This window comes from Scyliorhinus torazame, chromosome 4, assembly GCF_047496885.1.
Source record: "Scyliorhinus torazame isolate Kashiwa2021f chromosome 4, sScyTor2.1, whole genome shotgun sequence".
NCBI lineage: Eukaryota > Metazoa > Chordata > Chondrichthyes > Carcharhiniformes > Scyliorhinidae > Scyliorhinus > Scyliorhinus torazame.
In genome coordinates this window covers 342,202,994-342,217,241 of record NC_092710.1, presented here as the reverse complement: position 1 = coordinate 342,217,241, position 14,248 = coordinate 342,202,994, and the positions used below count along the sequence as shown (strand labels likewise).

General features: G+C 50.2%; 1 protein-coding gene across 1 annotated transcript in view; it reads right to left on the bottom strand.

Annotated features, from left to right (window-relative positions):
- The window catches only part of LOC140411187 (cullin-9), a 463,592-nt gene that overhangs the window by 323,949 nt on the left and 125,395 nt on the right, over positions 1–14,248 (bottom strand). Inside the window, exons 6-7 of the mRNA XM_072500276.1 lie at positions 10,972–11,162; positions 9,603–10,002 (exon numbers count right to left, since the gene is read on the bottom strand). Coding sequence (XP_072356377.1) covers positions 9,603–10,002; positions 10,972–11,162 — 591 coding nt within the window. The remainder of the gene's footprint in view (positions 1–9,602; positions 10,003–10,971; positions 11,163–14,248) is intronic.

Below are 14,248 nucleotides of genomic sequence, written 5' to 3'. Positions count from 1 at the left end.
TGACTGGTTGATAGTTACTTGTTTTTTGGCTCCCTCCTTTTTTGAATAAGTGTTACATTGGCAGTTTTCCAAAATTTTAGTATTCTTGGAAGATTACTACTACTGCATCAACTATCTCTGCAGCGACTGCCTTTAATATCCTGGGATGCAATCCATCTGGTTCAGGGGACTTTTCGGCCTTTTTTTCCCACTAGGTGACCTAGCACGTTTACCCTAATGATTGTTTTTTTTAATAAACAATTTTACTGAGGTATTTTTGGCATTTAAAACAGCAACATTATACCGTAGTGTACAAAAAGCAAATACGACATAATGCAAGCATCGGCTCCCCTCTCGCAATCTGCCTAAGCAACCCCCTACTCTATGCTATCCTCCTCCTCTCCCCCCCCTCCCCCCGCCCCGCTGACGATTAATTCTCCGCAAAAAGTCAACGAATGGCTGCCACCTCCGGGCGAACCCTGACAGCGATCCTCTCAAGGCGAACTTAATTTTCTCCAGCCCGAGAAAGCTCGCCATGTCCGAAAGCCATACTTCAGACTTCGGGGCCTTTGAGTCCCTCCATGCCAACAGTATTCATCGCTGGGCTACCAGGGAAGCAAAGGCCAAGACATCGGCCTCTTTCTCCTCCTGGACTCCCGGGTTCTCCAAAACCCCAAAAATTGCCACCTCAGGACTCATTGCCACCCTAGTTTTCAATAACCGGGACATGACGTCCACGAATCCCTGCGAGTACCCCCTTAGTTTAGGACACGCCCAGAACATGTGTACATGGTTCGCTGGTCCTCCGGCACATCTAGCACATTTGTCCTCCAGCCCAAAGAATTTGCTCATCCGGGCCACCATCATATGGGCCCGGTGTACGACCTTGAACTGGATCAGACTGAGCCGTGCGCATGTTGCGGTCGTGTTTACTCTACTCAAAGCGTCTGCCCATATGCCATCCTCTATCTCCCCCCCCCCCCCGAGCTCCGCCTCCCACTTAAGCTTCAGTTCTTCGGTCTGTGCCTCATCTGCTCCCATTCGTTCTTTATAAATGTCGGAGACTCTCCCCTCTCTCCTCTGGAAACTACCCTGTCCTGGATCCCCCTTGGTGGGAGGCGTGGGAAGGATGGTACCAATCTGCGTACGAAATGCCGCACCTGCAAGTACCTGAAATCATTCCCTCTCGCCAGCCCGAACTTCTCCTCCAACACCCTAATGCTCGGGAAGCTCACTTCCAGGAACAGATCGCCCATCCTCACAATCCCATCCTCGCAATCCCCGCCCTCCGCCATAATTGCATATTCCCCGGGGCAAATCGGTGGTTACAGCAGATTGGGGACCAAACCGATGCTCTCACTTCCCTTTTATGCCTCCTTCACTGGCCCCAGATCCGTAGAGCCACCACCACTGGTGGAGTATCGTGCCGGCGGGAGCGGCAGAGGCGCCGTAACCAAGGCTGCCAAACTGGTGCCCCTGCACGAAGCAGCCTCCATTCGCTCCCAAACCGAACCTGTACCCACCATCCATTTCCTTACCATGGCTACGTTAGCTGCCCAGTAGTAGTTGCTAAAGTTCGGCAACATCAGCCCCCCATCCTCTCGGTTCCTCGCGAGCATCGCCTTCTTCACTCGTGGGGACTTTTCCGCCCAAACAAATCCCAGGATAATTTTATCGAGCCTCTTAAAGAAGGACGAAGATGGGGAGACACTGAAACATGAACAAGAATCTCGGAAGAATAGACATCTTCACCGTCTGCACTCTCCCCGCCAATGACAGCGGGAGCGCATCCCATCTCTGGAACTCGGCCCTCACTTGCTCCACCAACCGGAACAAGTTTAGCTCATGCAACTTACCCCAGTCTCGCGCTACTTGTATCCCTAAATATCTGAAGCTTTCCCCTACTAGCCTGAACAGCAGCCCCCTCAGCCTACTCTCCTGACCTCTCGCCTGCACTACCCACATCTCGCTCTTTGCCATATTCAATTTATATCCTGAGAACCGACCAAATTCCCTCAGGGTTTCCATGATTCCGTCCATCCCCGGCATTGGGTCTGACACGTATAACCGTAGGTCATCTGGGTAGAACGAGACTTTATGTTCCACTCACCCCCAGACCAGCACTTTCCAGTCCCTTGAAGCTCTGAGCAATTGCCAGCAACTCTATAGCCAGTGCAAACAGCAGTGGGGAGAGGGGGCATCCCTGCCTAGTCCCGCGGTGCTGTCTGAAGTAGTCAGATGTCGTCCTGTTCGTCCTCACACTAGCCTCTGGGGCCTGATATAGCAGCCTAACCCAGTCAATGAATCCAACCCCGAACCCAAAATGTCCCAGCACCTCCCATAAAATAGTCCCACTCAACCCGGTCGAAAGCCTTTTCGGCATCCATTGCTACCACTACCTCTGCCTCCCTGCTCTCCGGAGGCATCATAATCACATTGAGCAGCCTCCTAAGATTGGCCACCAGTTGCCCGCCCTTTACGAACCCGGTTTGGTCCTCCGCAATCACGTCCGGTACACAGTCCTCAATTCTAGACGCCAAGATCTTGGCCAGTAACTTAGCGTCTGCGTTAATCAAAGAAATTGGCCTATAGGACCCACATGCCTCCGGGTCTTTATCCCATTTCAGTATAAGTGAGATAATGGCCTGCGACATCGTCGGGGGTAGGACCCTCTCTCTTGCCTCGTTGAACACCCTGACCAGCACCGGCCCCACTATCTCGGAGAACTTTTTATAAAACTCCAGCGGGTATCCATTCGGCCCCGGGGCTTTACCCGACTGCATGACCTTCAGGCCCCCCAGTACTTCTTCGGTCCTGATTGGGGCCCCCAGCCCGTCTACCAACCCCCTACCTACTCTTGGGAAGGTCAGTCCGTCCAAAAAGCGCCTCATCCCCTCCGGTCCCGTGGGGGGTTCCGAGGTGTACAGCTTGCTATAGAAGTCCCTAAACACCTTGTTCAGTCCTACCGGGTCCCCCACCAGATTTCCCTCCCTGTCGACTACCTTTCCTATTTCCCTAGCTGCTTCTCTCTTTCTTAGTTGTTGTGCAAGCATTCTGCTGGCCTTCTCCCCATGCTCGTATATTGCACCTTTGCCCTTCTAAGCTGCTCTATGGCCTTCCCTGTAGACAACACCCCAAACTCGGTCTGCAGCCTCTGTCGTCGCCTAAGTAACTCTGGCCTCAGGGACTCCGCATAGCTCCTGTCCGTCCGTAAAATTTCCTTAACCAGTCGGTCCGTTTCTGCCCTGTCTGTCCTGTCGCTCTGGGCTCGGATTGAAATCAGCTCCCCTCTCACCACTGCCTTCAGCGCCTCCCAGAGCACCGCTGCTGAGACTTCTCCAGTATCATTTACCTGCAGGTAATTATGCATGCATTTCCTCAGCCTCTCACACACCGCCTCGTCTGCCAGCAGCCCAACTTCCTGCCTCCATTGTGGCCGCTGAAAGCTACCTTTGCAAATCTGCAGTGCAACCCAGTGCGGAGCATGGTCCGAGATGGAAATTGCCGAATATTCTGCACCCGTCATCCCTGTCAGCAAGTCCCTGCTCATGATAAAGAAATCGATTCGGGAATACACCTTGTGGACGTGAGAATGGAATGAAAACTTCTTCGCCGACGGCCGACTAAATCTCCATGGGTCAGCTCCCCCCATTTGCTTCAAGAACCCTCTCAGTTCCTTTGCCATCGCTGGCACCCGACCCGTTTTTGAACCCGACCGGTCCAAGCCAGGATCAAGAACTGTGTTAAAGTCCCCACCCATGATCAGTTTGCATGAGTCCAAGTCAGGGATCTTCCCCAGCAACCTCTTAACAAAATCTACGTCATCCCAATTAGGGGCATATACGTTGACCAGGACTACTCTCACCCACTCGAGCTTACCCCTAACCATAACAAATCTGCCACCCCCATTCGGAACTTTGCCCTCTACCTCAAATTTGACCCGCTTGTTGATCAAGATCGCAACCCCCCCCTGGTCTTAGTGTCGAGCCCTGAATGGAAGACCTGACTAATCCAGCCCTTCCTTAATCTGACCTGGTCCGCCACTTTCGGATGAGTCCCCTGTAACATGACTACGTCCGCCTTCAAAACCTGTAAATGCGCGAACACATGCGCCCTCTTGACTAGCCCGTTTACCCTCTAACATTCCAGGTGATCAGCCTGGTCGGGGGCACCTCGCCCCCCCCCCTCTGCCAATCAGAAATCTCCTTTCTTTGGCCAGCCCCCAAGCCATGTGTCGCGCTTCCACTAGCTCGCCTGCACTCCTGACCTCCTCACTGTTACCATGCCCAATTTCCAACATCGTCAGCAGACCTACCCCCCCCCCCCCCCCCCCCCCCAAGCAACACCACCCTATAACCTAACCCCTGATATAAACTAGCTAAGTGAACACCCCCTACCTGGCTTCCGTTGAGCCCAGCTAGCCTGGTGGCTCCCAACTCCGGCGCCAGCGTGTCTCCCACCTATTGTTCCCTGGCTCCCCTCCCCCCGGCCCATCCACACCACTTCCCCAAATCAGCCCTGCTTGAACAAATACTCTAAACAGGACAGAGACAGCCCCAACAATAGTGCAATTTAAGTTATACAAAACAAAATAGCAGGCACTGCCAACCATTCCTATCTGCACACAGAAAGAGATCGCAAAAATTCCCCGAAAAACACCCCCATATCCGAACCATTCTAACTATTCTCTTTTTCTAACAAAACTCAAACCAAAAGCGAAAAAGAGACAAGAAGAGAAAAAAAGACAAAAAAAACCCACAAAAACCAAAATACGAAAGCATGTAAAAACATGCAGGCATCTCTCAGAAACAAGAGAGAAACAATTAAAAGTTCCAACACGAGTCCAAGAGTCCTCAGCTCGGGACCAGCCCTTGCCTCTTTGCAAAGTCCATCGCCTCCTCGGGTTCCTCGAAGTAATGGTGCTGGCCCTCGTGCGTAACCCACAGTCGCGCCGGATAGAGCAGCCCTGCTTCTTATATAAAATCTCTTTAACTTGCCTGCAGCCTGCCCCCCTTCTGGCCACCTCTGCGCTCAGGTCTTGGTAAACGCGCAGGGTGCTATTGTCCCAGTTGCAGCTCCGCATGCTCTTGGCCCATTGAAGAACCCGCTCCTTATCCAGGAACCTGTGGAGCCGGACCACCATCACTCGTGAGGGACCCCCTCGCCGCGGCTGCCTCGCCTGGGCTCTATGTGCCCTGTCCACCTCCGGTGGGCGAGGGAACACCTCGTTTCCCAGCAGCTTCTGGAACCTATCTGCCACATACGCGGCAGCGTCCAACCCATCGGCCCCCTCCGGGAGGCCTACAATTCTTAAATTCTGCCGGCGAGACCTGTTCTCCAGGAGCATTTTTTGTTGGTCTATCAACCTTCGAATCTCCATGTCCGCCACCGTTTGAAAGTCCGCCTGCTCCTCCACCGTCTTCTCCAACTCCTGGATCTTCTCAGCCTGGGCAATCCAGCCTTTTCTCCATTCGGCCAAACGATTTCTGGAGCGGTTCCAAATGATCACTTTTCAGTGCTGGGAAGTTCTCCTGCATAACCTGCAACAGGTGCTCCATTGTCGGCTGAGCTGGCAGTGCCCGGGTCTGGACATCGGCCATATTGGTTTCACTCACAGCCTCCCCTTTGCCCTTGCTTGTCCACTTGTTCAGCGGTTTGTGATCTTTCCTACTTCTTAGTTCCATACACCTCTGTATGGATTCAGTGCTCGAGTGCTATTACTTTCCAATCCAGCGCTTAAAAGCGCAAAAAAGTCGGGGGGAAAGGTCCAAAAGTCCATCCGGAGCGGGAGCCACCAAGTGTGCGACTTACTCCCTTCATAGCCGCCACCGGAAGTCCTCTACCCTGAGGATTGTCACTGTACTTATTTCTTCTTCCTCCCTTCTGCCCCATGATGATTTATTTTTAGATTGTTATTCGTGTCTTCCACTGTGAAGCCAGCATTTGTTGCCCATCCCTAATTGCCCTTGTACTGAGGCAGTTCCTGGTCCATTTCAGATGGCATTTAAGAATCAATCACAGGGCTGTGGATCTGGAGTTGCATGTAGGCCAGACCAGGTAAGGATGGCAGATTTCCTTCCCGAGAGGACCAGTGAAGCAGATGGGTTTTTAACGACAATCAACAACAGTTTCATGGTCATCATTAGACTCTTAATTCCAGATTTTCATTGAATTCAGATTTCGCCATTTGGCACGGTGGGATTTGAACCCTGGTCCCCAGAGCATTACCACTGGCCTCTGGATTACTAGCCCAGTGACAATACTCCCCGAGTCCATCAAACTTCTCCTAATCTCTGAAGAAATCCTTCCGGAAAGCCAGTGGGGCTTCCAAATAAACCATGGAACAGCCGACATGATTTTCACTGCTCGGCAACGTCAAGAGAAATGCCAGGAGTGACATCAACTACTCCGCATGGCCTTCATCAATCTGGCCAGGGCTTCTGACTCAGTCAATCGGGAAGTGCCATGGAAGACCCTGTAAAAGGATGGCAGTCCAGAGAAATTCATCAACATCCAACTAACAGCACAGTAGCACAGTGATTAGCACTGTTGCTTCACAGCGCCAGGGTCCCAGGTTCAATTCCTGGTTTGGGTCACTGTCTGTGCGGAGTCTGCATGTGCTCCCCGTGTCTGTGTGGGTTTCCTCCGGATGCTCCGGTTTCCTCCCACAAGTCCCGAAAGGCGTGCTATTAGACAATTTGGACATTCTGAATTCTCCCTCCGTGTACCCGAACAGGCGCTGGAATGTAGCGACTAGGGGCTTTTCACCGTAACTTCATTGGACCACAAGACGTAGAAGCAGAATTAGGCCATTCGGCCCATCGAGTCTGCTCTACCATTCTCCTGCCTTCTCCCCATAACCCCTGATCTCCTTATTAATCAAGAACCTATCTATCTCTGTCTTAAAGACACTCAGTGTTAATGTAAGCCTACTTGTGACAATAAAGATTATCATTAATTACTCCACAACAAGATGTCGGTGACAGTCCTCACCGACAGAAATAAGACAGAAACCTTCGAGGTCAAGACTGGAGTCAAGCAGGGATGTGTCATCGTCCCCACCCTTTTCTCCATCCTCATCACCACCATCTTTCACCTTGACAAGAGCAAGCTTCCCAGTGGCGTGGACACCGTCTACAGGATGGATGGAATACATTTCAACCGGTTGAAATCCAAGACGGAAACGACACTGACAATTGTGGAACATCAGTTTACAGATGACTTCGCCACCTACACTCTCTGGGGAGAATCTCCAAGCCATGTTTGACACCTTCGCAGAAGCATACCAAAGAATCGCTCAGTCTCAACCTGCCGCACGGCAAGATCCAGTCTCTCCATCCATCAACATCAATGGAGGAACCCTCCCAAATGTGGAATATTTCCCAGACCTGGGAAACCATCCCTTCTTGAAGGATGACATCAATGTGGAAATCCAACATCATATCCAATCTGTGAGCATCTCCTTCGGATGCCTAAGGTCGAGAGTCTTTGACAACCACAACATCTGTGCTGACACCAAGATCCTTGTGTACAAGGCGGTCATCGTCCCATCTCTTGGTCTACATACAGACGCCACCTCAAGGCCCTGGAGAGGTACCATGTCATTGAAGAAGCTAAGAGTACCAACATCGAGGCCATGATCACCCAAAAGCAACTCTGTCATTTGCCAGCATTTTGCTTAGGATTTCAGAGTCCTGACTGACGAAGCAAATCTTCTTTGCCTAGCTCAAGGAAGGCTTCCAAACAAGAGGAGGACAAAGGAAGTGCTTCAAAGATGCCCTGAAGGCTCGTCACAAGATATTCAACATAGATATCAATGCCAGGCAGACCCTTGCCCAGAAGAGATTTACTTGGAGGAACCTCCTAATTGAAGGGGGGGCTATTCTTCGAGGACACCCGACGACAAGAAAGGCCCGGAAAAGCGAGCCTGAAAAAGGAATACCATTGATCTAGAATCCAAGGACCAACCCCAGCTCCCGGATACACCAGCCAATTGCGCAGTCGAAGGTGCGGCTCTAGGATCAGGCTCGTCAGTCATACAAGTACCCACAGAGCCCATGAGCAGTAACACTGAGCTTCTCAGGTGGACAATCATTCTTGTTAGCGGGGGATCACCGAAGAAGAGAGGCGGCCCCCTAAAACAAAAGAACGTGCAAAGTTATAGGGATAAGGCAGGGGAGTGGGACTTGGTAGAATACTCGTTCAGAGAGGCAGTCAAGACTTGATGAACTACACTGTAAAGATGTGATTCTGTGAAGAAGGACTGGAGCTGATTCGGGGCTAACACCTGGAGGCAGGGGCATGGCTAAGGTCCTCAAGGAGTACTTTGCATCCGTCTCTTTAACAAGGAAGATGCTGTGAAAGAGGTGGTAATTGAGAAACTGGGTGGGCAAATAAATGAAGAGGAGGACACTGAGCGTATCTGGATTTGATAAGTCACCAGTACCTGATCAAGAACATAGAAGGAAATAAGGGTGGAAATTGTAGAAGCTCTGGCCGTAATCTTTCAATTTTTCTTGGATAGAAGGTGGTGGAAACATTTAGAAACAATATTCCAGGACAAGTGTGGATTAATTAAGGAAAGGCAGCATAGATCTGTTATCGACAAATTGCACTTAAGTAACAAAGAGTCGAGGATTGATGAGGGTAATATGGTTGTTATTGAAAGTAGCAGGCAGGTTGAGCAAGCGGTTAATGTGAGAGCCTGAGTTTCACAAATAGAGACAGTACAAAAGCAAGGACGCTATCATGAACATTTATAAAAACTAGTTTGGCCTCCAATCTATCCACATGACTTAAAAGTCCCCCATCCCAGCCGCCATTCTCGTCAATGTCTAATGTCTAATGTCTTCACATCTTTCCTGAAGTGTGGTCCCTAGCATTACAGGAGCTGGTTGGGAAAAGATTTGATAGAGGTGTTCAAAATCATTAGTGATCGGGACAGAGTAGATAAGGGACAGCTATTCCCATTGATGATAAGAGTTAAGAACCAGAGGACAATGATTTGAGGTGAATGGCAAAAGAAACAAACGCAAGAGGAGGTAAAACTTGTATCCAGCGAGTGGTCCGGACCTGGAATTCCCTTCTGTGTGGTGGTTAATTGATTCAATCATAGCTTTAAACTGGGGCTGCCGGTGACACAGTAGTTAGCACTGCTGCATCACAGTGCTGGGGCCCATTTTCAATTCTGGCCTTGGGTAACTGCGTGCGGTTTTTGCACTTTCTTCCATGGTTTCCTCCGGGTGCTCCGGTTTCCTCCCACAGTCCAAAGATGTGCAGGTTAGGTGGATTAGCCATGATAGTGTCCAGGGATGTTCAGGTTAGGTGGGGTTACGGGGATAGGGCGGGGAACTGGGCCTAGGTAGGGTACTCTTTCAGATGGTTGGTGCAGACTCGATGAGCCGAATGGCCTCCTTCTGCACTGTAGGTATTCTATGATTTAAAGAGAGAATTGGACTGCAAAACTAAACGTGCTGGGCTATGGAGAGATTGGCAGGGGAGTGGTACTGGGTAAATTGCTCCGCCAAAAGCCAGCACAGACACGATGGGTTGAATGGCCTCTGAACAGAATGGCTCTAAGTAGAAATCAGATCCTGATTCCCACCTGCACCAGATATTCTCACCTTTCTGTTTCTCTTCAAGATCATCTGGTAACTCCAACTCCTCCATTCTACCCATCTCTATTGGCTGTGTGGCATCATTTTTAGTTGAAATATCAGCAGTGCTGGCAAGGTCTGGAGAAGCTTCTTTCTTGGCTCTCTTTAGTTGGGAGGCAGATGATCCAGAGGAGATCAAGCCAGTGGTGCCAGGCAGGCAGATGTAGTCGATGTTGGTTAATGCACTGGTGAGGTTGTCCTGATGTAGCCCTTTCTTCTTCAAGCAGTGTTTGGTATAAACATGGGAGCACTCCAGGTCATTCAGGTAGGCTGATGGGCAAAAAGGGCTCAGGAACTGAAGCAGCTTCTGCGCAAGTTCTGCTGGTACAACCAACTGAATCAACACGCTCTCATCCATTTCACAAATCTGCAGAAGGAAAACAAAATGGACTCAGAAAAGTTACTGCCAATTGTCCACACATCTATAATTTGAAAAGAACACATGCTGATATTTCTATCATTGTGTGCCACCAGCATGACCATTTTGACTTTTGTTAAATGTAACATTAAATTCTTTGGTACAACATTGTATTGGAGCTTCTTCCAATGTAACTCACTGTAAAGCAAGACAGTGAGCCCCACAGGGTAAGGGTGGGGCAGTGTGGGAGTGGGGGGGAAACAAGAGAGAGAGTGTGAGAGAGAGTGTGACAGTGTGTTTGGGGCAGCACAGTAGCACAAGTGGATAGCACTGTGGCTTCACAGCGCCAGGGTCCCAGGTTCGATTCCCCGCTGGGTCACTGTCTGTGCGGAGTCTGCACGTTCTCCCTGTGTCTGCGTGGGTTTGCTCCCACAGTCCAAAGACGTGCAGGTTAGCTGGATTGGCAATGATAAATTGCCTTAGTGACCAAAAAGGTTAGGAGAGGTTATGGGGATAGGGTGGAAATGAGGGCTTAAGTGGGTCGGTGCCGACTCGATGGGCCGAATGGCCTCCTTCTGCACTGTATGTTCTATGTTCTATATCTGCTCACTACCAGTCTGAAGATTCTCAATCGCTCTCACTCCCACACACCAACATTGATCACACCCACCCACCCACCCAGAGACTGGGATGAGCTAAACACACTTACTTTCTCACTCTCAAGTTACCTTCATTAATCATGCTTTTTTAAAATATTACCAATTTGTTGCTTTAACATTGCTTTATATTTTTGCTCAGCAAGTTATTTCTTTAACTTCATACTCAATTTTCTTTTGCACACCCTGAAAAACTATCAGCCTGGTGCATTTTGTTAAATATCAGGATGGCACATTATATCAGGCAAGAGTTTGCATTGTAGCAGAACTGATGTTGATGCAGCCAAACCTTGCATCACAAACCATGTAGCTCTGTTCTGACCTGATCCTCCAGGTTCTGTCTGATGATATCAACGGCTTCCTGCTGCTGTTTTGGTTCCAACTTCTTGATGAAGAAAAGCACCTCCCACCATTCTGAGCGACTGAGAATGGCAGAATCCTCTGAAATGCCCTCTGATAGATAAGGCAGGGAGTACAGCCCGCCGGGCGGCTTATGGAAAAATGTCTGGGCAACTGGAAAACAGAATTTTTAAAATGTGATGTGAAACAAAACGCCAACCAGTTGTGAAAAAAAACTAATTATCGGATCATTCTCATCTCTCTAGCATCAGGAGTGGTTTCTGTCCAAAGCAGTGTTTGAGATAGGCTCATTCATTTTCAAAATTATAAAAGAAACTTAATAATTCAAGGCAACACGGTCACCATGCCAAAGGGTTCAAATATAGTCACTGGGTAGAGAGAGTTTGTTGTGACGTGGCGGGGGTAAGAGATGACATGGTCAGGGACAGAGAAAGAAAGGGGCCATCTGGGATGGGCTAGGTACAGGGTGGAATTACGGGGGAGGGAGTTAAGTGGGGAAGCTGACGGACGGTAGAGGGGATTGGAGGCGTAACCTGGAATGTCCGGGGACTGAATGAGCCGGTTAAACAGTCGCGGGTATTCGCGCACCTCAGGAGCTTGAAAGGGCAGTGGTCTTTCTGCAGGAGAACCACCTCCATGTGAAGGACCAGGTAAGGTTAAGGAAGGGGTGGGGCGGGCAGGTTTTGCACTCTGGATTTGATTCGAAATCGAGGGGTGTGGTGATTTTAATGAACAAACAAAAAGGGATTTGTGAGTGCAAAGGAGGTGAGGGGTCAGGGTGGGAGATATGTGATTGTGAGTGGGGTATTGGAAGGGGCATCAGTGCTGTTGGTAAATGTGTTTGCCCAAAATTGGGATGATGTGGGTTTGATGAGGGGGTTGCTGGCAGCGAACCCAGATTTGGCCACACACCAGTTGATCATGGGAGGTGATTTTTAAATTATTTATTTATTTTCCTTTTTTTTCTATAAATTTAAGTGTCCAATCCATTTTTCTTTTCCAATTAAGGGGCAATTTAGCGTGGCCAATCCACCTACCCTGCACATCTTTGGGTTGTGGGGGCGAAACCCACGCAAACACGGGGAGAATGTGCAAACTCCACACGGACAGTGACCCAAAGCCGGGATCGAACCTGGGACCTCGGTGCCGTGAGGCAGCAGTGCTAACCACTGTGCCACCGTACTGCCCTTGGGAGGATATTTTAACTGTGTCCTGGAGCTGAGGGTGGATAGATCTAGTCCCAGGTCGATGGGTAGGGTACGAATAGCGTGGGAGCTGGGGGGTTTATGGAGAGGATGGGTATGGTGGATCCTTGGCACTTTCAGAACCCAGGGGGAAGGGAGTATTCCTTCTTTTCACACGTCTATAAGGTGTATTCGAGGATTGATTACTTTGCAGTGAGTTGGGAGATTTTGGTTGGGATGGAGGGGGCAGAGTAAGCAGGCATAATTATCTTGGACCATGTACCCCACTGGCTGGAGGTTCGGTTTAGATTGTGACGAGAGCAGAGACCGGGATGGAGGTTTGACTCGGGGTTTTTTGTGATAAGGTGCGGGCGGCGATGAAGGAGTATGTGGAGCTGAATCAGAATGGGGAGATGTCGGCAGCCATTTTTTGGGAAGCACTGAAGGCAGTGGTCCCGGGGGAAATTAGTTTGTTTAAGGCTTGTGCGGATAAGGAAAGGAGGGAGGAACATGACAGTCTAGTGAGCGAGATAGTAGAGGTGGACAGGGAATATTCGAGGGTGCCCACTGCGGTGGTTTGGAGAGTAGGAAAATGTTGCAGGGGCAGTTTGACATGTTGACAACGGGGAGGGTGGTAGGGCAACTACACAGGGCAAATGTGCAATATGAGTATGGGGAGAAGGCAAGCCACATGCTGGCCCACCAGCTGCATAGGCAGGCCGCGTCCAGGGAAATACTGAAGTTATGGACTGAGACTGGGGATGTGGTGTCGGAGCCAGGGAAGATAAGACCACAAGGCATAGGAGCAAAATTAGGCCGCTCGGCCCATCGAGTCTGCTCCGCCATTCAATCATGGCTGATATTTTCTCATCCCCATTCTCCTGCCTTCTGCCCATAACCCCTGATCCCCTTATTAATCAAGAATCTATCTATCGGACTTCCGGTGGCGACCATAGAGGAGTAGGTCGCACATGCGATAGCTCCCGCCTGAAACGGACTTTCGGACCTTTTTTCCTGACTTTTCTCAGACTTTAGGGGATAGATCGGTGTAGTGGACGATATTAAGATGGATTTCCCCTCCGATGTATGGGTAATTGGACTAGAAGTGGCCATATGAAAAGACTCAGCCCGGATAGAGTGAAGCAGTCGGAGCTGGTACCGCGGCGCAGAATGGCGGAGGGCCAGGACCAGGGAGCGGGGGCTCAGTGGTCTAAAGAGCAACAGATGAAGTTCTTTAAGGACTGTTTCGCTGAGCTGAAAAAGGAAACGCTGGACCCGATCAAGGCTGCGATCGATCAAGTGGTTTTGAATCAGGCGGCCCAAGGGAAAGCGATACAAGAAATTGAGCTGAAGTTGTCCAGCCAGGAGGACTATCTAACCGTGCTGGAGCATAAAGTGGTGTTGGATGAGCGCCACAAGAGAATGCAGGAGAAGTTGGAGGACAGGTCCTGGAGGCAGAACTTAAGGAGCGTTGGCCTCCCTGAAGGAATTGAGGGGTTGAATGCCGGAGCATACATGGCGAGCATGCTGGAGACGCTGGTGGGGCCCGGGGCGTTTACTCGGCCCCTGGAAGTGGACGGAGTGCATCGAGCCCTCGCAAGGAAGCCCAAGGCGAATGACCCACAATGCGTTTCCACCATTTTTAGGACAAAGAACTTGTCTTGCGGTGGGCCAAGGAGGAGCGGAGCAGCAGATGGGAGAACAGCGAGGTGCGCATCTACCAGGACATGGCAGCGGAGCTGGCCAAGAGACGTGCTGAGTTTAACCGGGTGAAGGCGATCCTCTTCTAGAAGGGGGTGAAATTCGGGATGCTGTATCCAGCCCGGTTGTGGGTTACGCACGAAGACCGGCACTTTTACTTTGAGGCACCGGACGATGTATGGTCTTTTATCAAAGAAAAGAAGTTGGAAGCGTCTTAAAGGACACTTAAGTCTTGAAGGAGTTATGTGGCGGCAGTTTGTAATTTTTGTAATTCTTGTATCGGTCCAAATAAGACTATGTGGTTCTGGGTTAAGTATTGGGCTGGGGTGGTGGTTTGAGGATGCTTTGTTTTTG